Source organism: Chionomys nivalis, chromosome 23 (genome assembly GCF_950005125.1).
Source record: "Chionomys nivalis chromosome 23, mChiNiv1.1, whole genome shotgun sequence".
NCBI lineage: Eukaryota > Metazoa > Chordata > Mammalia > Rodentia > Cricetidae > Chionomys > Chionomys nivalis.
The window spans coordinates 13,171,777-13,198,471 of record NC_080108.1 but is presented as its reverse complement, the minus strand read 5'-3'; the positions used below and the strand labels follow the sequence as shown (position 1 = coordinate 13,198,471).

Here is a 26,695-nt window from a genome sequence, read left to right as displayed (position 1 = left end):
ATTCAGCTAAACTGGCTGGCCAGTGAGCACCAGCATTTGCCTATCTCCATCTCCAGTGAGCACCAGCATTTGCCTATTTCCATCTCCAGTGAGCACCAGCATTTGCCTATCTCCATCTCCCAGTGCTGGCATTGTAGATGCACGCAGCATGTCCAGCTTTTATGTAGGTTCTGAGGATCTCAGGTCCACATTTTTTTGCAGCAAGCACTTTGCTAACTGAACTATCTTCCCAGCCTGACGCTATGGTACTAGTGTCAAGTGTTTAAGGTCAGCTTCTCTTATGGTTAAGCATGTATCAACCAAGGCTGTTATGTTCCTTGGTAAAAGGCAAGGTCTCTCTGACTGACATCCATTGTTCTGAGTGCTAGCTTGCATTATTCATGTGTCATTTTGGATGTAAGAATTTGTAACCCATCAGGAAAAGGTGGGAACAGTTTACAGGGACTGCCAATATTTATTGTCTACTCTTTAGAGGATCTTTGTATTATAATCTTAATTGATCTGTGTAACGAATGAGAAACTGCGGCTGAGGAAGGATGAGTAATTCTCTTAAAGTTATAGAGAATTGGGGCTGGAGAGATGGCTCAGTGGTTAAGAGCATTGCCTGCTCTTCCAAAGGTCCTGAGTTCAATTCCCAGCAACCACATGGTGGCTCACAACCATCTGTAAAGAGGTATGGCGCCCTCTTCTGGCCTTCAGGCATACAGACAGACAGAATATTGTATACATAATAAATAAATTAAAAAAAAAAAGTTATAGAGAATTAGCAACAGACAGCCACCCTGTGATCAACACATTTTCATTCTTCTTTCCTATTCTCATTTCTCCTGGGGTTTAAAGTGGGTGGTTGCAATTCCTCTTGCTTGTCTAATATTTATGTAATTTTTACTGTGGATATTTTATTGTTGTCTGTGTTTCTATGTAGAAAGATAAAAATATAAGCAAATCTCTTTCTTACAGGTATCAGTAACCGATGTGCAATTTGGCCCGATGAGATTTCATCAAGACCAACTTCAGGTACTATGCTGTAATGATTATATTTCAATTTTCTTTAATGAGGAGGGTTTAAAACTGTACATTTAACATGTGTGTTCTTCTGTTTAGCTACTAGCTCTTGGTCATAGTTAAGTTTCTTGGACTTGATAACAATGTTATAACTGTTTTTTTAGAAATACGTGCTGAGGTTAAAATTTAGGGTTGCAGTAAAGGAAGGGGGAGTGTATAATTGTGCATACACTCACATGTGCATATACATTGAGAGGAAGCAAGACCAAAATGGCAAAAGGGCTGATTAATCTAGAGAAAGAATTTTTAAGGCATTATCATTTACAACATCTCTGTAAGTTTGAATTTTTCCAAAATGAAAAGTTAAAAACATAGCCTTTTACATCGCATCCGGTTTGTTTTTATTTTGGGGACAAGGTCTCATGTAGCCCATGCTGGCATCAGGGGGCTAGAGAAAGGGCTCAGTGGTTATGAGCTCCTGTCGCTCTTGTAGAGGATTTAGGTTCAGTTCCAAGTGCTCACATGACAACTGTCTGTAACTCCAGTGTCACGGGGTCTGACACTCTCTTCTGGAACTCCGTGGGTGAACATACATACATACATGCAGCCGAAACACCTGTCCCCACACAATAAAAATGAACAGGTCTTTTAAAAGTGATAAAATGTAGCCAAGCTATTCGGAGCTTCCTGCACACGAACAATGTTTGCTATTGTATTTTAATCTTGTGAACGAGGCAGACACAGGTGTGTATTCTTGATTTTTTTGCATTTGTGGTATTTGAACAGTTGGGCAGACTTTTAAGGAGGTAAAGGATTTCTTTCAATTTTGAAGTCAACCTCTGTCTACCAGGCTGCTCTCACTCTGACGGGTGGAGCAGAGGTGTTTTGAACTTGATTTGACTGGGAGGCCTGGTTGAATTAGGGAGGAGGCAGCAGATGCAGGATTATGTGGTATGGGCCGGGCACCAAGACAACAATTATTGGCCGACCATTGACACAGATGCCGCTTGCTGAGCAGGCTTTAAACTACAAAGTGTAGTCTTCACATCTTCTCCCTCACACTCAGAATGAATGACTTTTTAACTTGGAGGCATTACATAAAATTTGAGTCAATTCAGGCAGTGGTGGTGCACGCCTTTAATCCCAGCACTCAGGAGGCAGAGACAAGCAGAGCTCTGTGAGTTTGAGGCCAGCCTGGTCTATAGAGTGAGTTCTAGGAAGGCTCCAAAGCTACAGAGAAACTCTTGTTTTGAAAAAAAAAATTTTTTTTTTTTTTTTTGAGTCAAAGCATGTCGAGTACATGATTTAAGGAGTATGTCTCAAGAGTTTCACTAAGTGCTAGCATTTGCTAACTGAGGTATTTCCCTAAAACACCAGCATTGCCATACTCAGTTGAATTCCTGTTTGTTTTGATTCTATTTTAAAATAAAATGTTCTGTCAGGTCTGTATTGAGTCCTTACAGTGGGTTGTCAGCAAAAGAAGGAAGCATAAGACTTGGACTTCCGGATTAGAGAGTGCGTTGGCTTGTGGACAGTGAACGCTAGTACCCCTGAGCTGCCTGTAGGAAAAGAATACGTGTTTACAGATGCTGCACTCACACCCTGTGTCTTCACCTAGACATTTCATAACTTTCTGGGCCTTATTTTAAAATGACAATTATAGCAAGATTTTTTTTTTTTTAAATGTATTTGTCGTCTTTTCATCCAGGTACTTTTAGTGTTTACCAGAGAAGATTACCAGTGTAATGGATTCTACAGGGCATGCGAGAAGGCCGGGTTTAAGTGCACGGTCACCAAGGAGGTGCAGGCTGTCCTTCCCTGTTTCCTGGACAAACTCCATGACATCATCATCATAGACCATCGAAACCCCCGGCAGCTGGATGCAGAGGCACTGTGCAGGTAAGCCAGAGACCCGCTTCAGAGTCCATGAGCCTCTGTGGTAGCAAATGCGGCCTGTGAACACATTAACTTAAATTCAGTCGAATTTCCTCATATGCAAAATAAACAAGCATTGTAACCTTGTTTTTTCCAGGACTTGTACTTAGCTCATTTGTCTGGCCTGCTTTATTTAAAACAGTAAGAAATTGTCCAGCATGCACAAAGCCCAGGCTCAACGAGACCCTGTCTCGGTGAACAAGGTGGGGAGTGATTGAGGGCGACTCCCATCATCAGTTTGGGCTGCACACCCCACAAACACAGATCCATGTTCCTCTCCTCAGAAGAAGACAGAACTGAGTGTGTCAGGCACATTCTTACAGTTTCTTGACTCACCTTGGTCTGAAGATCCTTTTAACCACTGTACTCCTTTTTTTCAGTCTGGAATTCAGTCCATGGCAGAGGGCGTAGCAAGGCAGAACAGGCCTGTGTGCAGCTCTCCACAGGACTCTGCTATGTTCTCAGGGTGAGGCTTCACCAGGTCATCTTCAGAATCGTTTGGAGTTGTATCACGTGACTAGAGACTGGCCTTTTCCCCACTACACATTTCTGGTTCTTTCCCTAATAACAAATCCTCTGATATTTAGCAGGGCACGTAGCCATGTGCATTGCATTTTTTTTTCTTTCTTTCTTTTTTTTTTTTTTTTTTGATTTTCGAGACAGGGTTTCTCCATAGCTTTTTTTTTTTTTTTTTTTTTTTTTTTTTTGGTGCCTGTCCTGGAACTAGCTCTTCTAGACCAGGCTGGCCTCGAACTCACAGAGATCCGCCTGCCTCTGCCTCCCAAGTGCTGGGATTAAAGGCGTGCGCCACCACCGCCCGGCGTGCATTGCATTTTTTAGCTTTTCTTGTGGCTATCCACTGAAAATTGTGAATTTTCTGGAAAGTATCCTTGAAGGGAAGGAGCGTGCTGTTTTCCTCGTGTCCGGAATGTGTACATTATGGCTACCATACAGATAATCTTAGACCACAAAGAAGGAATCTTGTTTAGACAATAATAGAGAAACACAAAGTGAAAAATTCAGGTTCCTGGTCTTGCAGAGTGCTATGGCAGCTCTGAACTGTCCTTCTGCATATCTTTCATGTGTGAAACAGGAATATTTTATTTATATATACATATAAAATACATATGGATATTACATGTATATGTATATATGTATGTGTGTGTGTGTTTGGTGGAGACAGGGTCTCTCTCCATAGCCCTGGCTATACTAGAACTTGCTATGTAGACCAGGGTGGCCTTGAACTCAGAGATCCACCTGCATCTGCCTCTGCCCCTCTGCCCTTCTGTGCTTCTGCCTTATGCTTGATTAAAGATGTGAGCCACCATGCCTAGCACGAACACACACACACACACACACACACACACACACGTTCTTTGGGGTTTTCTATCATGTGTAGTCAAAGGTAGCGCAGTTCTGAGAGCCCAGTTTGCTTGGTCTTTATAGTCACACGACTTTGAAATGTGCCTTCCTAATGCCCTTGACTGTGCCAAGTCATCTCTTTCCTAGTTCCATGAATTTCATAGTTTTTAAGGCGATTGTTTCTCATGTAAGGTCTGTCCCTGACATTCTTGTTTCTAGGCAGTTTTTTCTTTTCACCTGAGAAAGTTAAGTGCATATTCTATCTTTATGTAGGGTTTAGCACTGCTTTGATGGGCTTGTCACTAGGTGGACATGGTCCTCTCTTCTGCTTCTTCTGTGACACAGTGCCCCTTGCTTGTTTCTCCAGCAATGGGCAGGTTGGTCAGAGCTCCTCCTGATAATCATTTGCACGCTGCCTACTTCCCACCAGCTTACCACTAAAGCCCTATAAACTTATTTGAAGTGGCTGGCTGGCAACTTAAGCCCCCCTTTTCTTCATTCTCCATCCCTTTGAGGATGATGGGTGTGGTAGAAACATGTAAGAACAGATGCAGTGTCCCCAAAGTCGCAGGAACAGCATGCACGAGTCCCTGCTCCTCCTTCAGCCCTGGAGATGAGAATCAGCATGAGTGTCCGTTACAGGAGCATGCTGGCTTTGTGCAGATGAGGGTGTGCTGGACCAGTGGCCCTTCTAGGCCCAACTGACCCTCCCCGGCCTTTGTCTCCAGCCCGAGTCTGGTCTTCTCTGGGCAGGAAGCCCGCGAGCCCTACAGTGGCCTGTTTGGGAAATCCTTTTCAGTAGAGCCTCACAGTGCCTTTAGGTTGGCTTCTGTGGGGAAGAAGGGCAGGTGAGAGCTGGAGGAGTCCCGTGGACACTGGGAAAACAGGAATATTGAGAAAGTGGGGAGATGAACTGGGCTCTGGAACTGCGTTTCATACCTGAGCAGCTCTCCTTGAGGACCACCCTCTGTCCTTAGACCCTAAACCTTCCTCAGCATCAGACCCGCAGGAACCTGCTGTCTGCATGCCCTAAGGTAAGTGTTAGCAAAGGCTAAAGGTTTGCCCTTTCTGTGATCACACTCTCGCTCCGAGGGTAGTGATGGTGTTGTAGGTTCATTTCTGTTGGTTGATAAAATAGCCTGACGTTTAAAAAAATAAAATAAATAAAGGGGGGCTGGAGAGATGGCTCAGCGGTTAAGAGCATTGCCTGCTCTTCCGAAGGTCCTGAGTTCAAATCCCAGCAACCACATGGTGGCTCACAACCATCTGTAATGAGGTCTGGTGCCCTCTTCTGGTCTGAAGGCATACACATAGACAGAATATTGTATCCATAATAAATAAAATGAATATTTAAAAAAATAAAATAGATAAAATAGCCTGACGCATAGTAGCTTAGAGTGGAAAGGTTTATTTTGGTTCACACTTCCATTTTAGGGTCCATTGCTGCGGGGAACTCGAGGTGACAGGAACTTTAAGATAGCTAGACTACACCCGCAGTGGGAAGCAGCGAGAAATGGGTGCAGACATGCATGCTCAGTTGCTTGTATTGTGCTCAGGACAGTTTCTCCACGTTTAGCACAGTTCAGGACTTCCTGCCTAGGGAATGGTGCTACTCACAGTGGACTGGGTCTTCCACACCAGCTAACTTAACTAAGACCACCCTTACAGACATGCCTGGAGACCAACACAGTGCAGACAGTCCCTCCTTGAGACTCTTTCCAGGACATTATGGTTATGTCAAGCTGCCAATTACAGTGAATCGTCACCAATAGGTAACTGGGACAGAATCCACACGGATACTTAAGGCCTGCAAATAGTTATTCTCTGACTCTTCATAGAAAAGTGTGCCAGGACCAAGGTGCCCCCTGTATATGGTAATTCTCCTGTAGACATCTAGAGTAGCTGTGTTATGTACCATCTCTGCAGGAATTCGGAAGTAGCCACTCAAATCATTTTTGTGTTCTGTGATTCAGAAGTGGCTCTTTTTTTTTTTTTGGTTTTTCAAGACAGGGTTTCTCTGTAGCTTTGGTGCCTGTCCCGGAACTAGCTCTTGTAGACCAGGCTGGCCTCGAACTCACAGGGATCCGCCTGCCTCTGCCTCCTGAGTGCTGGGATTAAAGGCGTGCGCCACCACCACCTGGCTTGAAGTGCTCTTTTTTAAACTAATATATCTGAAGTCATGTGGTCAGCTTTGGCTGGTCTGTGTCCCTTCCTGAACACATCCTCCAAGAGACCAGCATAGTTCTCCTTTGACTAGGGCAGTCTGTATGGCCCTGCCCACGGCTTCCATCTAAAGCCCTCTCCTCCCTGGATGCAGTGGCTGCTTTCTCCTTAGCTCTACCTTCCTCTCATGGAAGCTGAGCTCAGAGCTGTCGCTCTTCCACAGAGCGATCCTTGTCTTTCTCCACTCCTCTGCATCTGTGTGCATCTTCCCTCTGATCTCTTGGCTATGTTGTCATCACTCACGGTCCCCATAGCTGCTTCCCCTAAGGGTTGTGTTCCTGGTTGGGTGGAGAGCCTCACATTCCTTGGGTGATATCCTGATCCCCACAGTCTGCATGGGAAATGCAGGAAGGAGCCGGCTCCTGACGTCCTGATCCCCAAAGTCTGTATGGGAAATGCAGTGATGAGCTGGCTCCTGCTGGCCCTGATCCCCACAGTCTGCATGGGCAGAGCCTTGGGAGATGCAAGGACAGCTGCATTTCCTTCACAGGAAGAGACAAGTGGTTGTGGCCCCTGTCATGAGCCCCCTACCCCATAACTAACCCAGGTAAATGCATAGAGTACAGTACCTTAGCTATTTCATTTGAGCATGGAATTGTCACGGTTATCACAGGCACTAGTTAGGAGTCTATCACAGAGGCAAGATCAAAAAGGTCAATCTGGAGTGTGAAGGGAGTTCATCCCTCTTGTCTCCCTCCCCAACTGTAACTATATAACTAAAACTAAGAAAGTATATATAATTTTGAGAATTTTTTATATTTAAAAATTATTTTATATTTATCATTTACATTTTTTGTTTTTTTTAAGGTCTATCAGATCATCAAAACTCTCAGAAAATACAGTTATTGTTGGTGTAGTACGCAGGTAAACACTTTTTTTTTTTTAATGTTGAAATTCAGGTGTCAATGTAATGTTATTAACTTTGGTAAACAAGGGCTGACCTGTGACAGAACAACCTGTTTGAAGTCTGGCCTTCTTTACTCCTTAGCGTTTTACTTCTCTCCTTTGCTTGACTTCAGGGAGGGAGCTCTGCTCTCAGGATTAGTTTTCTGATTTTGAACAACCCTTTACAGGCAAACTGTAAGAGAATTCCGTTCTCTGAGGGTGAAGGTTTCCAGATGTGTCCTTCTAGGGCCTTGAAATTAGGTGTCTGCAAGCATTTGGGTGACGTATCAATGCAGGACATGTTCTTAAGTTGGAGCAAGGAGAAGGGAATAGACAAGGAGGCTAGCAAGTACTTAAACAGTGCCATTCATATGTCAGTATAGACACAAGTGCTTCTGTGTCCTGTAATCTTCCACACGTGGAAGACAAGAGAATTTAATAGTTCTAATATGTGTACTTTTATATAGTAAATAGATACCTGGACACTACTCAGTTGTGAATATAACCATTGTATCTACAGCATTAAAACACCTGGTGCAGTGCCAGACACCTGTAGCCCAGGGTATTCAGGAGGTCCAGGGAAAGGGATTTATGGTTGAGCCTAGGAGTTTGAGGCCAGCCTGAGTAAGACAGCAAGCCCCATTCCCCCAAACAAATTATAATATCCTTCTAGAAGACAAAAGATGAAATTGAGACTGGAGAGGCTTTTCAAGTTCGTATGCATACATCTAATTCATTGAAGGTACTTGTTATGTGACCGTTGAAGATATGTAAATTAGTGAACACTGACTGCCTAACTCTTAACGTCTTCCTTTGAAGGGGGGACAGAGAGGAGATGTCGCTAATGCCCTTCATTGCTGCTGGCTTCACAAGGGTATGTGCCTACTTCTTAGTTTTACAAGTATAACTCAGTGTGAAAAATTATTATCTCAATTTTGTGTCCAGCAAATTTTTAAAATTGTTTTGAAGAAAAAAATTGTTTCTGTTTTGTGTTGGTTTGTTTTGACTTTGTAATCTGCTGATCTGTAATAATTCCTCAAAACTTTACCGACCCAAAGTCGTCCAAATAGAATAAAATGTGCTGTACTAAAACACTCATTTACAAATCTGTCAGAGAATGTGCTTCTACGATGCTTTCGTGTGCAGCTGAAATCCCTGGAGTTAGTTCGGTGACTCTGGAATGGGGAAACCCACACACGGGCTCCTCCCCCTCTGCTGCTCTCTGCTTCCACAGTCTGTTGTTTCTCTTAAACCTAAAGGCCTCTCGGGATATTAGCTGATTGTAGGTGAGGCCACAGGAGTCAGGGACATAACTGAGTGCAAGAATACTTGCTTAGGATGTAGAAGGCCCTGGGTTTGATCCCCTACCCCAAAACACAAACAAAATCCAAAGGTGCTTGGGAGATGGGTGTAGAGGTGCATACCTATGATCCCAGCACATCGAGGGAAAAACAATTTGGTAGATATGTAAAATCTTTATCCAGTGAACAAGCTGGCTGCATAGGAGGCTGTTTTTGAAGTGTATAAACAGACATGACTCTTTATCCCAAGATCTCACTGGAGAGCAGTCAGTGATCCCGGTCTGTCTCAAGGCCTCCACCCCATCGGATGGAGCGGCAGAAGCACGGTAGCCAGAACTCTCTCCTTGCTGCCCCTGGCTAGTCAGCAGGAGGCACCTGCATGTCTGTGCAGCCATCTAGAGGATTCCCTGGAGTCCTGGCTGCTATGGGCAGATGGTTCAGTGCTCTGCATCCCTGTCAGGAGGTGAGCGCTAGAAAGAAAGTCATCTCTGACTCTCGAGTGCGAAGGGCTTGGCCTATAAGCGTGCAGACCCATCATATGCCCCTGGCCCAAGTCCTTCCCTGCTGGGATTGCACCAGCTTTGCTTTGCTTTTTAAACTATTTTTAAAATTTTTATTTTATTCATTTATTTATTATTTATTTATTTGGTTTTTCGAGACAGGGTTTCTCTGTCCTGGAACTAGCTCTTGTAGACCAGGCTGTCCTCAAACTCACAGAGATCCACCTGCCTCTGCCTCCCGAGTGCTGGGATTAAAGGCATGCGCCAGCACCGCCCGGCTAACTTTTTTTTTTTAATCTCTGTGTTATGGGTATTTTTGCCTGCATGTGTGTCTGTGCATGTGTGCGTACTAGGTGCCAGCAGAGCAGAAAGTGGGTGTCAGACTCCCCTGGAAATAGACTTAGAGATGTTGGGAATCAAAGCTGGGTCCTCTGGAAGCTCCACTAGTCCTTGTAAGCATGGAGCCAGCTCTCGAGCCCCACCACCTGACCTTTTCATTCCTGTAACTGTGTAGACTGAACGCTTCCTCCTGCCGTCTGTCCTCATGGAGATCTGCAGTGGGTAGGAACAGCATTGCTTCTCTTGTTTGTAAGCGAGGAAGCAAGCTCAGGAAGTGTCTCTTTAGGATCACATAGCTTTGAAAGCTTGAACCTGGCATGTCCACATGAACCGAGATTGCTCGTCACTCACAGAAGACACTGATGATGGACATCTGCCACCACTTTGATAGTAGTGGGGCCTCCTCAAATGGCCCATAGCCCATACTGATCTGGCTGGGTCCTATGGTGGTCTGCCGAGGCTCTACGCTCAGGCATCAGTTTCCTCCTCAGTCAGAGTTACTGCACATTTATCGTGCGGGTAAGAGCGAAGAGCTCTTTTCAGAAGCAGGAACGAGCCAGCATTCCTAAGTGTTTGCTGTCAGAGTGAAGCTACAGATGAACCTCTAGCCACGAGTCTCCGTTAGCCAGTTCTGTACCAGTAGACGTTTTCTATTGTAGACCCATAGTATCCAGGAAGGAGCATTCCACGTGTGAACGTGTATGGACTTTTTCTATTGTAGACCCATAGTATCCAGGAAGGAGCATTCCACGTGTGAACGTGTATGGACTTTTTCTATTGTAGACCCATAGTATCCAGGAAGGAGCATTCCACGTGTGAACGTGTATGGACTTTTTCTATTGTAGACCCATAGTATCCAGGAAGGAGCATTCCACGTGTGAACGTGTATGGACTTTTTCTATTGTAGACCCATAGTATCCAGGAAGGAGCATTCCACGTGTGAACGTGTATGGACTTTTTCTATTGTAGACCCATAATATCCAGGAAGGAGCATTCCACGTGTGAACGTGTATAGACTTTTTCTATTGTAGACCCATAGTATCCAGGAAGGAGCATTCCACGTGTGAACGTGTATGGACTTTTTCTATTGTAGACCCATAGTATCCAGGAAGGAGCATTCCACGTGTGAACGTGTATGGATGTTTTCTATTGTAGACCCATAATATCCAGGAAGGAGCATTCCACGTGTGAATGTGTATGGACTTTTTCTATTGTAGACCCATAGTATCCAGGAAGGAGCATTCCACGTGTGAACGTGTATGGATGTTTTCTATTGTAGACCCATAGTATCCAGGAAGGAGCATTCCACGTGTGAACGTGTATGGATGTTTTCTATTGTAGACCCATAGAATCCAGGAAGGAGCATTCCACGTGTGAACGTGTATGGACTTTTTCTTGTTATTGTCCCCAACATAATACAGTATAACAACTGTTTATATAGCATTTACCTGTGTTTCTAGAGGTCACTAAAGTATGCAGGAAAATAGCATCATTTATATGTAAGTACTATGTCATTTTATATAAGGGAGTTGTACAATCTCTGCAGATACCCAGAGACTGCTGTGTGTGACACCATAGTGACTTCTAAGATACCAGTGTAAAATTTGTTATTTGATGGTAGCATCGGTCCATTTTCTGTAACTATGCTGTTTGCTTTGTGTGGGCCATCCATGATGTAAGGTTGTCGTACACAACACTTAGTGTCCACAGCAGTAAGAGGGCTGGGCAAACCCATGCCTTCTCCTCGTTCCTTGCTTGCAGAGTGATCACCAGCCAGCGCGTTTGCAGTTAGAGGGAAATGTTTCCCAGTAGGAGTTTCCCTCCTGAGCCACAGGTGTGGGTAGAGGTGCAAGTGTGCTTTGTGTACGGGGAGCTCTTCTGACTGTGAGGACAAAATATTACTTCAGAAAGTACTTGAAAACCCAATATCAACTTTCTGCAGTCTCTCCTCTGCTTTACAGATGATAGGTGGATAAGCAGAGAACCTTAGTATTTCTAGTTTTAATTTAAAGTTACTTTGGTACATTTAAATCTCATCTGTCGTCTGTTGTACATGAATGATTACGAAGTAGTTTTTAATTTCAGTAGCCAAATTGAAAGGTTTGTGCAGACTTTGTTTTGCAGCACCCATCAGAGGTTCTTCATCTACAAAGCTCCCTTTCTGTTTGTAGAGGTATATAGAAAACCCCAGCCTCATGGCCTGTTACAATGAGCTGCTCCAGCTGGCGTTTGGAGAGGTGCGATCACAGCTGAAACTCAGGTAACCGTGTCCCTGCTGAAAAGCCCTCCAGACCCCAGGGAAAGTTGCAAACAAAGGTCTTTTGGCCATAACCAATACCAGTTAAAGCAGGATAGGTGTGAGTTGACTGTCAGGAAAGTGCTTACCATGTCCAGGGCCCCAGCATCCACATGAAAGGTTGGGTGTACTTGTAATCGCAGCCCTGAAGACACAGAAGGCTCCCTGAGGCTTGCTGACCAGAAGCCCCTGACTCAGAACACAACGGGGGGGGGGGGGGGGAGACAAATGGGGAAGGCACCAATGTTGACTCTGGCCTCTATGCATACAATTATTTTTAAAGATGTGCTGGACAGGAAGCTCCCATGATCCTCAGGCAGACTGCAGCTGGTCTTTCCCTGTCCCACCAGCCAGCTCCCCAATAAACTACACGAGACTTCTTACTAATTATGAAAGCTCAGCTGAGCCCTTAGGTTTGTTCCTAACTAGCTCTTATAACTTAAATTAATCTTTTTTAAAAAATTAATCTATGTTCTACTACGTGGTCTGACTCGTTCCCTGTCTGTCTGGCTTCTTTGCCTTTCTTCCCAGCATTCTCCCTACCCTGAAAATCCTGCCAAGCTATTGGCTGTTTAGCTCTTTATTAAACCAACCACAGTGACACGCCTTCACACAGTGTAAAGAAAAACCACAACAGAAGACTTTTGGGAGTCATGTTACTGACTAGAGTTTAAATGACTCCCATTTAAACTCAAAGCAGTAGTAAATGAGAAAAAAATAAGATACAAAATCTCATACACTGGCTTTTCTATTTTGTGTTATAAAGGAGATGAGGAATTTTTTTTTAGAGACAGAAATCCACTTCCTCTGTCTCCTGAGTGCTGGAATCAAAGGTGTGCGTCCCCCACACCTGGCCTGAGGTTTACATCTCTAATACTACAGTTGTCTTCTTTCCCCATCTCCTGAACTAACTTCAAATTTTCTTCTTCAGTGCCTTGGCACAGTGAACATAGTGGTGTCAGCATGTAGTCTTGCTTTGAAACTCCTGGGGGTCTCCCTTACCCACTCCTAACTCTTGTTCCTCACTGCATCCTGTCCTCCTGCCTCATAGGTTTCTCTGGGCTCCATTCGCTTAACTTTGCTTTCATTTATGCCGAGTAAGGTCACTGTCTTTTGTCTGGATTATTGAATCCACGAGTTAGTCTCCCTACAGTTAGCCCCGGCTTCGTCTGGTCTGGTTTTCACAGTGAAATAACATGTACTCCCATTCGCGTTTCTGTCTTGCAATATTCCGCCAAGTTCAAGGTGACGCCCAGACTCCCAGATGTGGCTCCCGAGACTGTTCTGATGCCCCTTAGACAAAGGAAAAGAGAAACCACGCAGGGGAAGGGAATCCTGGGAAACCTGTTCTGCTAGGAAGCTGTGCGAAGTCCCGGGCTAGAATGTAGAGTCTGGAAACGCCTGAGTGCACTTAGAGCCTGGGGCCTTAGCAGCGTGGCTGCTCGGATCAGCACCAAAAGACTTTTCAGTGTCTGGGAGCATGGCAGCTGCTTACTTAGTGGAAAAGAAATTAATGTACCCCAGTTTCCCCGCCCCCACCCCAAGGAGCCACCACTAAACCAAGGCTTAAATGTGGAGCCGTGTATTTTGCTCAAAAATAAGCAAAATATTTGATTGGACGATGTAGTCTTTTCAAAATCAGCGTGGCCTAAAGGCTGAATTCCACAAAGGGAGAGAAACCAGTCACCCAAAAGGAAAACATTATGTTTCTGTATACTCGAAAAGAAACCCAAACTCTGAGGTAATGTTAAAATCACAGAGAACGGAATGGAGACATTGGTTTGCTGCGTATCCAACGGCATTAGGTTAGTCCCTAAATAAGGAGCTTTGGTGGATCAGATAATGAAATGCCCTGAAAGATACGCACCGGCGACTCACGAGTCAGAGGACGTGAAAAGAAGTGCGGCCAAGCTGGGAATCCAAGAAGTGACCATGAGAAAGTATAGCGTTTCCCAGTTTGCAGTTCTGCTCTGGTTGAAGGAGAATGAGGGATCTCAATGGGCCTTCTGCAGGCCTGGGTCCTCTAAGCTGCTTCTGTCACGTGTGGAGCTTCTCTTTGGATTTGTTGTTGATTGTGGGATTTTGAGGCCTTGGCTGACCTAGAACTCGTTATGTAGACCTGGCTGGCCTGGAACTCACTAGGCTGGCCTGGAACTCACTGCGTAGATCAGGTTGGCCTGATCTGCCTGTTTCTGTCTCCCAAAAGTTCGTTTTGCCAATTGAGCTGTCTCACAAGCCATTCTTTTATTTTTTTTAGGATTATGTTTTATTTTTAATTATGTGTATGTGGGGGGTATGTGTACAGGTGCCTGCGGAAGCCAGCGGCATCAGATTCCCCTAGCTGGAGTTGCAGGCAGTTATGAGCTGTCTGACATGGGTGTTGGGAACTGAACTAATTTTACTGACATGATTATGAGTGCTAAGCCATCTCTCTAGCCCTGTACATTTTTTAAAAGATTAATTTTTAAATTAGGCGTATGTGTATGTGTGTCATGGGGCGTTATGCATGCATGCGGGTGTCCCCTGCATTCAGAGGAGACTGTTAGATCCCACCGAGCTGCAGTGACAGGCCATTGTGAGCTGGCTGATGTGGCTCTAGGAACCAAACCCAGGTCCTCTGGAAGAGCAGTAAGTGCTCTTAACCACCGAGCATCTCTCCAGCTTCCCGTTTCTAAGTTGTATTTTTTAAGGGAATACTTACTTACTTTGTGGGTTTGTGTCCATGGGTGGGGGCACACACAGTGTATGTGGAGGTCAGAGGACAGCTCAGGAAGTCGGCTCTCTCTCTCTAACTACGTGAGCCCTGGCGGCCGTACTCAAGTTGTCTAGCAGAGTCTCGGGCGATCTCACAGGCCTCGTTTTATTGTTAAATCACAGCTTCATTGAGCAGGAGGGATGGGAGAGCAGAGTAGCTTTTCAGTTTATGGTTTAGTTACCGTCTCTCCACCCTGCGCATAAGCAGACACTTACTGTCTTGGTCTCGTGAGGCCACAGGTCCTTCTGGTCACACTGGGGTTGGGGGTGTCCCTTATCTAGGACAAAAGCCTGGAAGCAGCCCATGTGCGTCATCACGGGGGTTTGTCGAACATATCTTGGTATATAACCTTATAATAAAATACAATATGGTGATTAAATGTGGTGACGGAGAACTGTAATTATTGATATGTGTTCAGTGAGAAAAGGAAATGATAAACCCTAAGAATGAGTATGTTTTTATAAAATATATGTTGGCTTTGTGTTCATGAAAGAAACTTCCTAGAGTACCTAGCGTTGAAATATCTAAGCTTTGGGGCTTCAGATGGTCTGACCTCATTTGTTTCTGAACAACTTTATTGGAATATACTTCATGTACCGTATCATTTATCTATTTAAGGTGCATACTTAGTGATGTTTATCATACCCCAGGGGTGTACACTTATCATCACAATCCTAGGACAGTTTCATTAACCCTGGGCCCACACCCTTATTTTACTTTCTGTGTCTGGATTTGTGTATTTTATACATTTCATATAAATTGGAATCATACAGTATATGATCCTCTGTAACTGACTTCTTGCATTTAAATATAATGTTTTCAAGGTAGATTGGATATACATAGAATATAGAGCAGCACTTCATTGGTTTTTATGCCTATATAATATTCCAGCTTATGTATATAGTACACTTTACTTATTCATTCTTCACTGGTGGACATTTGGGCTGTCTATTCTTGCCAACTGTTATGCATGAATTTTTGTGTCAACAGATTTTTTTGTTTTCATTAAGTACATAATCGAGAGTAGATATAGCTAGATCATATAATTCTATGTTTAACCATTTAAAGAGTTTCTAGACTGTTTTTCGAAATGGGAGCAGCACCAATTTTACATTCCTACCAATGATGTGTGAGGTTATCACTAATATCTACTACCCATCTTATTCTCATAGTGGAGCCATAGCTAGCTCGTTTATATTTTCTAATTTTTGTCAATAAACATTTGTTACCTGTACAACCAGGTAAGCATCGCAAACATGAAGGGTGTGGGGTACGCTCACAGTGAGACTAAGTGAAGAAAGGGGACAACACAGCTGGTCGTCGAGATGCCCCAATACTGTGAGAATAACTTTTTTAAGATAATACCTTCAGATGGCTGGCTACCGCCCCTCTGCAGACTCTGTGCAGCAGTCTAGACTCTCGTCTCTCACTTAGTCTTTGTGAAGGTTCTCTAGTGCTGAGAAAGGCCACCACAGGGGCTCAGGGTTCCCCCCCCCCCCGCTGCGCTGGTGTGTGACCATCCTGGTGTGCGAACAGGACCCCGAGGGTTAGGGCCGCAGAAGGTCTTCTCTGTTTTTAAAGATTTCCCCTTTCTCTTTCTGAGCACACATTAACCTCAGTAAGCTGCTATAATACCCTGAGGTTGCGTTAGATCTAGTAATCATGATTAACATAAATATGTTCACCAGTCCTCTTGTTTCTGTCCATAAAGGGCTTGTAACGCAGTATTCACTGCCTTGGAGAAAAGCCAAGAAGCAATTGAAATTACGAGTGAAGACCACATCATACAGGTCTGTTCTTTTGGAGATTTATGCTTACAGCTCCATTTTGTTTGTTCTCAGCTTTAGGATGGTAGCCCTACAGTTTGGTTTTTCTTTTTGAAGTACAAGATGCCTTTTTTTCTCCTTGAGACGATTGTAAGAGCAAAATCAATAAAATACATAATTTAAAATAAACTCTGTAGATAAGAAAAGAGAATGATTACTTACGGCGCTTAGACATGTAGAAATGCCAGACCTTCCCTCACACCTCTCCGGGGTGGGTGGCTGTGGCCTGACCGGGAGAGACTCGCGAGTGCTGCCAGCTGCCACACCGCTTTCCTCGCTGTGCTTACTCCCTTTCCTCAGGGCTTTTGGAGGCAGGCGAAATTTACAGAAATTGACTAAAAACAGTTAAAATGAAGACAAAAAAAGCAGACTAGACTACCCTTATTAGCAAAGCTGGCTTCTATAAGATAGCTCTCTGTAAAGATAACACGGCTGTTACTAAAAGATGCAGCTGCCCGGGGGAAGTGTTGCTTGAGTCTGGGAATGAACTCCACTCTGATTTCGGGTCACGGGGTCTGACTTATTATTTTGCTATCGTTATTGGTTGTGGCATTTGGGAATTGGTGCTAAGAGGCCACGCAGGCCAGGAGTCGAGGGCACAGGCTTCTGTCTGCCTCAGCCATGCATCTTTGGACAAGTTACTTTCTGTAACTGAATCTGCTTTCTCTGACAAATGGGAGTGACAGTAACAGCAGCCACCTGCCTTTCCTAAGTGTTGAGTGTGTGAAGTGCTTACTCCCTCAATAACCCGCCTTTCCTGTGTTGAGGGCTACCTGGGCTCGTGTGTGAAGTGCGTACTCCCTCAGTAACCTGCCCTTCCTAAGTGTTGAGGGCTACCCGGGTTCATGTGTGTGAAGAGCTTGCTCCCTCGATAACCACTGCCAGTCTCTGTTCTGCCATTTCTGTCTTATCGTCGTCACCAGCACACGCTCCATTTCCCTTGTCTTATGTGTTTGAGACTTCCGGTCAAACATCTCATTTACAAACACTTCCTAGTTGGTAGCGTGCTTTCCACACCTTACTCCTTTGAGTCACACCAGAGAGGCATGTTGTCATTCTCCTCACCCAGGTGAGCGCGGGTGGATGAAGTGACTTGCAGGGGTCCAGAGGGCAGAGCCTGGTACTTTATTTCACTATAGCACCATCTGGGCAGCTCTGGTGTGGCAGCCTGGGTCTGTCCTGAGAATAGGCCTTCCTTTGTCTTCATCGAGGGTGGAGTGAGCCTGCTGCCTTCCTGGAGCCCCAGACACAGCAGGAAGCCCAGCCGCGTGCCTTCTAAGCAGAAGCTTCCCTGGAAATAAAGTTCTTATGGCTTTAGAACATTCAGGATGAAGCCCAAGCGGCTGAGTTTTGGGGGGCGGGGTAGTGCTTAGGTGGAAGGCCTTTGTTTTTTCAAAACATCCTTTAAATTCACTTCTTTTTTTCTTTTGTCTCTTTCCAGTATGCAAACCCTGCATTTGAAACAACAATGGGCTATCAGTCAGGTGAACTGATAGGGAAGGAGTTAGCACAAGTGCCCATAAATGAGAAGAAAGGGGACTTGCTGGACGCCATAAACTCGTGTATCACGATAGGCAAGGTAAGTGGAATGTTAGCACTGTTATCACCTCCAGGTGAGAGGGAGGACACCACGTGGAACAGGTGACCTCAGCCCTACCTACCTTCTCCCCAAAAGTCCCTGATTCTCACTTTGCAGATGCAGAAACTAAAGTCAAGAATGCCGTATGATTAACCAATACACGGAGTCCCTGGCATTGACCTTCAAATCATTGTTTTTATCTGGGTGGTGGCTGAATAAGTTGGTGTTTCTAATAACTGGACTTTTAGGTGGTAGACACTGGCGCGTGGTTCTGGCTGAGGGTCTCCAGGAGGCAGCACTCCCTCAGAGCGCGTGAGCCTCAGTCATTCACGAGCAATTTCCAGGCGCCTGCTGTGTGCCAAGCGCTGTGCTAAATTCTCCCTAGGACGATCACAACAAGCACATTTCCCTCAGAGAACCCGTTTTCCAGAGCTGGGAACAGATGGGATTGTGGTTGCATGGATGAGAGGTCGTGAGCACAGTGCTAAAGGAGCATCAGGCAGGAGGCTCCGCTGTGGCTGGTCTGCGCTGCCCTGGTGCTGGCCTTTCCGCTGTGATGAGAAGAGTCTCATCAGTTCATCCTTTTGGTGAACATGTTTTTCAAACTTGAGAGAAGGCTGTTACTACGACCACTCGTGTGCCTCCTTGTATCCTTTTTCCTTCTTTCCCATAACTGCCCTGGTGGTGGGGGGGCATGGCTTATAGTTTCCCATCTTCTGGTAGCTAAGCTTTACATAGCCTTTCCCTGTCTAGCTCTCTCTCTCTCTCTCTCTCTCTCTCTCTCTCTCTCTCTCTCTCTCTCTCTCACACACACACACACACACACACACACACACGATGCCTGTTAGTGCTGATGTGTGGCCTCAGGACCCTATTTCCTGTGATCTTCCTTCCTTCCTCACTGACAAACTCCACTTCCCTCCTCCATTTTCCTTCTGTTTCCTGGGCTCTGACCTTTGCCTCCTTGTTTTGCCCCTCAGTATCCTGTTGTCACTAACACTGTCAAACAGTGGTCTTCCTCTCACTCTCCATGAATGAAAACCCCAGAGTGTCTTCTAGTCTGTCCCTGTTCATAGGCTCTCCTCACAGTTACCTGTTCTAGATCCCTGGAATAAACTGATGCCCGCTGTCTTGCCTCCTTCAAGTCCGTCACCAGTCCCGCTGGCTGCAACTCTTTTGCTCTGAGTGCGCACTGTTTGCCCCTGACCTGCTCCAGGGCTTCCTCACACCCCTGCAATTACACCCCATAGTGTGAAGATACCTTTTATCATGTTGCTCCCTTAGTATGGTGTTCAGATTGCTTAGCCTAGTGACCAAGATTCTGTAGGTGACCTCAGTCACTGTGAACAAAAGCCTCATGTGTCCTTTGATTGTTTACCATGGGTGAGCATTGTGCCAGCCCTGGGGACAGGACAGCTGGATGGCAATGACTTAATCTTATGACAATGCTTGCCCAAGGGGATTACATCAATAGTCATAGAAGCCCAGCCTGGTATATAGCTTGTGCCAGACGGCAGCAGGGAAGCTTGGGTGTGCAACGGGTGGGACAGGACTATGCAAAATCACCTGAGCCCCAGACAGACTGGCCACTGAACTCACCAGGTGTTGGCCGTACCAACTGTAAATCTCTATGACCACGTTCTAAGGTAGTATGCTTCCTCCCAGGAATTCAGATTCATAATGATACATAATAAATGTTTTTGCATTTGTAATTAGTAAATATGATTCATGCTAACTACATTTTTTTGGTTTACATTGGCGACGGGAAAACTTAGACTTAACATCGTTCCCCCAGCCAAGTCACTAGCTTGATCATCTGCTTTGGGGGCTGTAATACTGGCATGGCCTGTGAGACCGTGGCTTGGGGGTCTGTCAGTTGTCTTGGTTTATTCAGAAAGAGCTAGAGAAGAATATACTGCATATATTTTTCAATGTGCCAATGTCTTGGCCCTATTGACCTGCTGCTTTCTTTCTCTTTCCTTCCTTTCTCTCTTTTTTCCATATAATGTGACAGTTCTATTGAGATGTAATTCCCACACGATACAATTCACTCACTGAAAATGTACAACTCATAGCACCTGGGAGGCCAAGGCAAGGGGTCACCGCAAGTCTGAGACCAGTCTAGTCTGTATAGCCAGTTCCAGGCCAGTCAATGCCACACAGTGCGAACCCACCTCAAACAAGCAGACAAAACTACACATTCAATGATGGATGTCTATGTAGTTGTGCAAACATCAAGATAGCATCCCACTGACCTTTGGGAGTACTCTTAGGGCTATTTCCAGGGTGACCCCACGGGTTGTGGAGATGAGGACCATCTTCCTGCTTGGGCATCCCTTCTTAGTCTTTGCTGGTTTGGGGCCCAGCCTGTCTCTGGGCTGGCTGCACTCAGAACTGAGCTGTCTGTGGCCTGTTGTGTTGAGTGCTAGGCTAGCTACAGACAGAACTAGCTGGTTTTGACACGGTCTTAAAAAAGTGGTTGTTTTCAGAGTCATGCCATCCAGTCATCAGTATCTACCCAAGCACGTTTAGAGCTCTGGGCTCCGAGAGTTCTGAAGGGCCAAGAACACAATGGAGTCTTCTGGCTGCTGTCCCTACAGGAAGTTTAGGGGTTTTCAGAGCTTAGCACCCTAGTGATTGTCAGATGAATTCGGAACCTTTGTCTGGATGCTAATGACAAACCCCTAGCTGCCCCATCTCCACAGGGGACAGTGTGCCCTGTGTCCTCCACAACCATGCCCTTTCCTGCTGAAAGGTCCCCTGGCTATTGTCATGTGAACTATTAAAAATCACAACCCCGTGGTTTCAACTTCACCTTCTTGTTCTCCTGCTGCCTAGCTGCTGGGTCATCCCACCCTGCAGAGGGACTGAAACCCCCAAATTCCAGAAGGGCTGAAGGCGTGCAGAGTAAGAAACTAGTAGCGACCATAGCACCACATCACCACAGCCAAGGCCGCAAACCTCTCTTCTGCGCCCGTCCTGAGGTTTCTACTGCACTACGTACCAAGGCAAAGTGCTAACTCCCTTCTGTTGTATGTGGCTACTTGTTTGTTCCCAGCTGCTCAGTCCTGAAATAATCACACATATTATTTGCAAGACCGATAACTTAAGAGTATTTCTGGTTAACTCATATTTTTAAATTAACCCATCTCCATTAATCTGTGTATCACCATGAGGCTAGGGCTTACCGGGTAAGGTTCCAGTGTCTGTCTCCAGTGGGGCCACATGTCTTCTCTCTGACTCTGCCTTCTTCCTCCCAGCATTCAGTTTAGTTTTCCCCCGCCTAGCTAAGTCCTGCCTTGCTATAGGTCCAAGACAATTTCTTTATTAATCAATGGTAATCACAGCATTCAGAGGGAAATCCCACATCACCCTTCTTCACTGCAGCCAATGGGAGTTGAAAGACGTAGCATCAGTACATTGAAGTGAGGGGGTTTCTCTCTCGCCAACAGATGACCAGGGGACATGTGACCACTTACACTGAGGTGACTTGACCTTTGTCAAGTGGACTTGAGAGGGTGAGGAAAGATGATTAGGTTACTTGAATTGCGTTTGGAATTGGGATCATTTTCTATCATAAGTTCTTCCACGGTGATTAATGGATCAGATCTAAAATGGAAGGTGTTCCAGGGTTTATGTCTTAAACCCCAAGTGTAATGATGCTTACTTTCTACTCACAGGAGTGGCAAGGAGTTTACCATACCGAAAAGAAAAACGGAGATAATATACAACAAAATGTGAAGATAATACCTGTCATTGGGCAGGGAGGGTAAGTGGAGAAAGCATACTGCAATCAGCAGTCCATGTTTTGAATTTTCTTTGAATACTTAAATAAACTCAGACCTGTCCAGAGAAGTGTCAGAGGCCTAGAGCAGGTCCAGGTGTCTCACAGGATGGCTTCCAGGGTGTTGGTTCCTTGAAGGCCTTCCACTTGCCTTGGGACAGTCTTCACGATGGTAGATTTGCAGAAGACCTCAGTGTTTACATTCAAACCACAGTTTACCTCTGTGTTTATAAGCTTTTTATCTATCGGGGAGTAGTTATTTTTGCAAAGGCCTTTCACATTAGAGAAAAATGTTTTGAGTGCTACAGACGTGTTAGGACTGGAGAGCCCTCACTGGGAAATGCGCTTGCCGTGCAAGCGTGAGAATCTGAGTTCTGATCTGTAGCACCCCCTAAAAAGCCGGTGTGGACTCATGCCTGAAACCCCATCATTGGGGGGTGGAGATCCTGGGGCCTCGCTGGCTAGCCAGTCTAGCTGTGAGATGGTGAGATCCAAGTCCAGAATAATTGATAATGACAAAGTGTAGAGGCACTTGAGGAAGACATCACAGTGGCAGCTTCTGTCTCCACACATGGCCACACAGGCCAACATGCGTGTGCTCACATACGCACATTGTAAATCGCAAATATATATGTCAAGAGCCTAAACTTTTCAGATGCCTTGTCTCAGAATCTATTCAAAATAATAAAGTTTCTAGAAAATTCTGAGTATGAATTATAGAATACCCAACAGTAAAATAGACACTTGCGTAAATGGAAAATTAAGTTGTAAGGAAACCCTTACTGTACTAGTAAATGGAGAATATAAAGTCAGCCCCAGTGTGTGTTACATTCCCAGAAGGGAAGGAGGTGAGAGGAGGAAGTGAGGTCCCTCTCCAGCCAGGCTGCTGGCTAGTGGGAGAGGCCGTCCCTTTTCTCTCTAAATGAGCTCTGCTAGCACGGCACACAGTGGGGGCTCCACTGTACACGTGAGGAAACCGAGTCGTAGAGCGGTCTGCTTCCTGGCCCAGCCCTGGCTGCCGTGTGTGACGGTGCCTGGTGCAGCCCTCAGTGCCGACGGCACCGCTCACGTGCTGTGTCAGCAGACTCGGCTGCCAGTCGGCGGTTGCCTCGGGCAGATCTGTGGGCTCTCTGTTCTACGCTGCTCTTTTATGTCCTTTCCAAATCTTCCCGTGATAAGTATATAGGGATCTGATTCCGGGGGTGCGGTGAAGAAAACTGAGGGGCCAATAAATGGGACACGCCAGCGGCTTCTGTGCTCAGCCCTCGGCGTTGGCTAACCGAGGCTGCAGGAACTCAGCCTGTGTGGCCTGCTGCTGCCTCCACGAGTGACTGTAAGCAGACGCTGGAACTCGGAGCATCCGCATCGACACTTGTCAGAACGGCGTCGGGCACCGAAGGCTAGCATGCAGCACAGTGCTAGCAGCATATGTATTACTGTATTGTCTGTGTCGTAACTGGGGAAGGAAAAGACTGCCGGAGTCACTTCCTTTCTTCCAAAGTCATAAGGGGGTGTTTGTAAAGTGCTGTTCATTTATTGGCAGCCTTGGCCACACACACACACACACACACACACACAAAATTAGAAGAAGAAATGCTTTCAAAGTATTTTATATATTGCTAAAGGGAAATATTCTTTTCGTGATAAAACATTAACTATGTTTACTCCAAATGAGAGTCAGGAGGAAAATAACACATTGTTTTCTATTTACAGAAAAATCAGACACTATGTGTCCATTATCCGAATGTGCAATGGCAACAGTAAGGTAGGCCTCCCAGGACCTGAGCCTTCCCAGCAGGGATTCTAGGTGATGAAAACTAATGGCTTGTGAATTTACTTCTAGGTTGAGACAGTAACTGAGTCTGTCCAGACTGACAGTCAAACAGGTATGAGGCCCCATATTCATTCTTAAGGCTGAGGGTTTGGGGGAGCTCACAGCCTTGTGCAGTGGTGGGACCGTGTTCCAGCGCCAACATTGCCCCTGCATGGATTGAGCTTTAGGACCTGAGTGCTGTGGGCATCTTGACAAGTGTCTGGGCTGGGTGATGGCCTGTGTGGGAGAAGGGACAGATCCAATGATGACTCTTGTGTGTATGATGAATGAAGTATAAGTTTATAACCTGAGTTGAGCTCTGAGAGGCTACAGGGTTGAGTGGCATGCCAAAGTACGCTGGCCGGAACATCGTCTGTCCTGATAGTCATCACTGCCATTCCACAGGTGGACATGGGGCCGCCAGGCTTGCTTCGTGTCCTGTCTTCTAATTATGCCTCAGACATCATTTGTCCACGGCAAAGGCCTTTTTCTATGGCGTGGAGTCCTTGTTTCCTGCAAACATAAGTCATGGCTTTTGCCCTCCCAGATTTAAGGGGATAGGCGCTGCAGCAGAAGACAAGTGTTGCCTGTCCCCAGAAGGAGGATAGTAAATGAGGACTTGCAGAGTAAGTCAGCATAAGGGGTTTGAACTAATGCTGGTCCTTAAAGGCCAGTTGGAAGTCAGGCCTTTGACTGAGAGGGGCTAGTGTCGGACTAGGAAGTCAAAAAGATCCCACCTAAGCCTGGAGATTCGGGGCGAGGTCAGTACTGGAGATATGAACCTCCTGTGTGGTCCTTTTTACTGCTGTACAGATCTTTATTAAACATCTGCCGGGTCCTGGTTCCTGCACTCTTTAAAGAGATAAGAACCTGAGAAGCAGATGTTTCTGACCAGAAAAGTGTCTGCAAGTAATGGAGTCATGGAACTACTGAGACAGAGCCCGGGGTGTGTGGGGAAGTAGGAAAGTCAAGGTTACTGTGTGTAGTGGCAGGGGAGGTGTGAGGTAAATAAATCCCTGTGAGTTCCTGAGAGAAGAGGAGGATGTCAAGCAGAAAAGGGAGTCAAAGGGTGGGGCTGGGAGGGGGGACAAAAGAGTCACCACAGCAGCTGAGGGCAGGGAAGGTGCTGCGTGGGCAGGGCTGGATGGTGCAGGAGGACATAGGGGTCACCCGGGCAGGTATGCAGGGATTTTGACTTACACCCAAGAGCTACTGAGAGCTGTCAGTGTTCGGGCTCAGAGGAGAGTGAGGAGAAGCCACTATGCTGGAAACTGTGGGGTCAAAATAGAAGTTGCAGACAGAGCCTGCCACGGCAGGAGTTCTGTGCTGCAGGCTCATGGGGCACATTGCTTGGTTTTTTTGTTAGTGGTATTTTGTTGGTTTTAGTTCTTCAGAATAGCCCTGCAAAGTGGACATGACTGTTATTAACCCTCCTTTATTACAGAAGAAAAAACAAGAGTGAAGAAAGTTAAATGACAGCCTAGAGCTAGGCAGCTAGGAAATGACAGAGCAGGGTTGGGCGGTCATCAGTGATGGTCAGAAGCACAGGCAAGGTAGGAATCTGCCCAGCCTCCTGGTGCGGCTCCATTTGTACTGACAACTGCTCCCTTAGGGGCTGCTGCTGTCACCCTCATGAGCCACCCACCTAATCCTGCGTTCCTGGGCAGCAGAAATGTTCTGGACCTGACAATCAGGGGGCTGTTTTGTCTCAGTGGGGCTTCTTGGAAGGAAATAGAGCTCCTCACAGATTGGGCCAGAGTTAGGAGCCCAGGGAGGCTGGGCAGCTGTCCCTCTGATCCGGACATGCCGCAGGAACACCAAAGCCGGCTGGCTCTGGCGAGATCCAAGTTCAGGGTCTTGCTTCTTGTCTCACTCGCTCCAAAGCAGACTCTGGAAAGGCCACCTGCTACTTAGGTGTGGAGTAGGGGGCCCCGGTCTCCTCCCTTCTGTAAAGGGAAGTCCTGGAACTCCCCAGTCAAGAGAAAGACATCGAGAGTCCGGGAGCTTAGAAAAGTATTAAAGTCCACACATGTTACAGTTCTGCTAGCCTGTGTGTGATTTTCAGGTGCTGCTATACCTCACTGAAGACACAAAATAGTTGTAGTGATGGAGTATAAAGTGATTGTTCTGACTTGACAAAACACGGCACGCTTTGGTTTAGGCAGAAGAGGGTAGGCTGAGGCCTTAGGTACTTCACAGGTCTTCTCATGGTCTGCCAGGGCTGGGACCATTGCTTATAGAGGTCACGTGACAGGTTCTCTGAAGAGATACAGAGAGCCTTCTCAGGAAGAGTGGCAAGTACCATTGTGTAAGACTGGGGGTAGCCAGGGAGCTTGGGGCTGGCAGGTAAGCATGGCTCCCAGGTCTGTACTGCCCAGTGCCTGAGAGCATGCATTGCAGTGTGCCAAGGCTCCAGCACAGGGACGTGTGGGCATGATGGGTAAGATACCTGGCTTCATCTTTCTCATATCCAGACTGGAGTACCTGTGCTTAGGGAGCTGACTGGAAACAGTGTCTTCCACTGTGCATGTCTAGGCACGGATACCTTATCAGGGCGGTGTGTTGTCTGTTGAGCACCCAGGCTGGCAGTCTTAGGAATGTGACCCTCATACTTCCTCAAAGGGCTGCATCTGGGAGCTGGCCCCAGTCACCTACAGCCCACCTCCACCTGCTGGGTGGAAATTGTCCCAGAGTCACTTACAAAGAGCTACAGGGACAGGTTGTTGGGAGCACAGGATCTAAGATTTACATAGGAATGAAGTAACTTTAAAGTGTTTCCATGGAAATTTGATCTCCTTGAGCCCACAGCCCATTGCATCATGATCCCATGGTGATTTTCTGCCATATTCGGCTCTAGCTCTTCCTTCCCTCCAAGTTGTTACTGTAATTCTGCTCACTGCCTTGCTCCCCGCTAGATGGCTTCCTTTTGAGGATATGACTGGATCATGTATGTCCATTGCCGTATCCCTAATGCTGCAAGGGTGTATCTGAAATAGCTAACTTACACTGAGAGAAAGGGTTCATTTATTTTGGCTCACCACTGTGGAGGTTTTGGCCCGTGGTGGTTTAGCCTTGTTGCTTTAGGCTTACGG

The 26,695-nt window shown here is 46.0% G+C and overlaps 1 protein-coding gene across 1 annotated transcript in view; it reads left to right on the top strand.

Moving 5' to 3' along the window:
• The window catches only part of Pde8a (phosphodiesterase 8A), a 102,314-nt gene that overhangs the window by 56,023 nt on the left and 19,596 nt on the right, over positions 1 to 26,695 (top strand). Inside the window, exons 2-11 of the mRNA XM_057755971.1 lie at positions 961 to 1,017; positions 2,714 to 2,904; positions 7,333 to 7,389; positions 8,230 to 8,284; positions 11,722 to 11,810; positions 16,313 to 16,391; positions 17,869 to 18,006; positions 21,687 to 21,775; positions 23,504 to 23,555; positions 23,634 to 23,676. Coding sequence (XP_057611954.1) covers positions 961 to 1,017; positions 2,714 to 2,904; positions 7,333 to 7,389; positions 8,230 to 8,284; positions 11,722 to 11,810; positions 16,313 to 16,391; positions 17,869 to 18,006; positions 21,687 to 21,775; positions 23,504 to 23,555; positions 23,634 to 23,676 — 850 coding nt within the window. The remainder of the gene's footprint in view (positions 1 to 960; positions 1,018 to 2,713; positions 2,905 to 7,332; positions 7,390 to 8,229; positions 8,285 to 11,721; positions 11,811 to 16,312; positions 16,392 to 17,868; positions 18,007 to 21,686; positions 21,776 to 23,503; positions 23,556 to 23,633; positions 23,677 to 26,695) is intronic.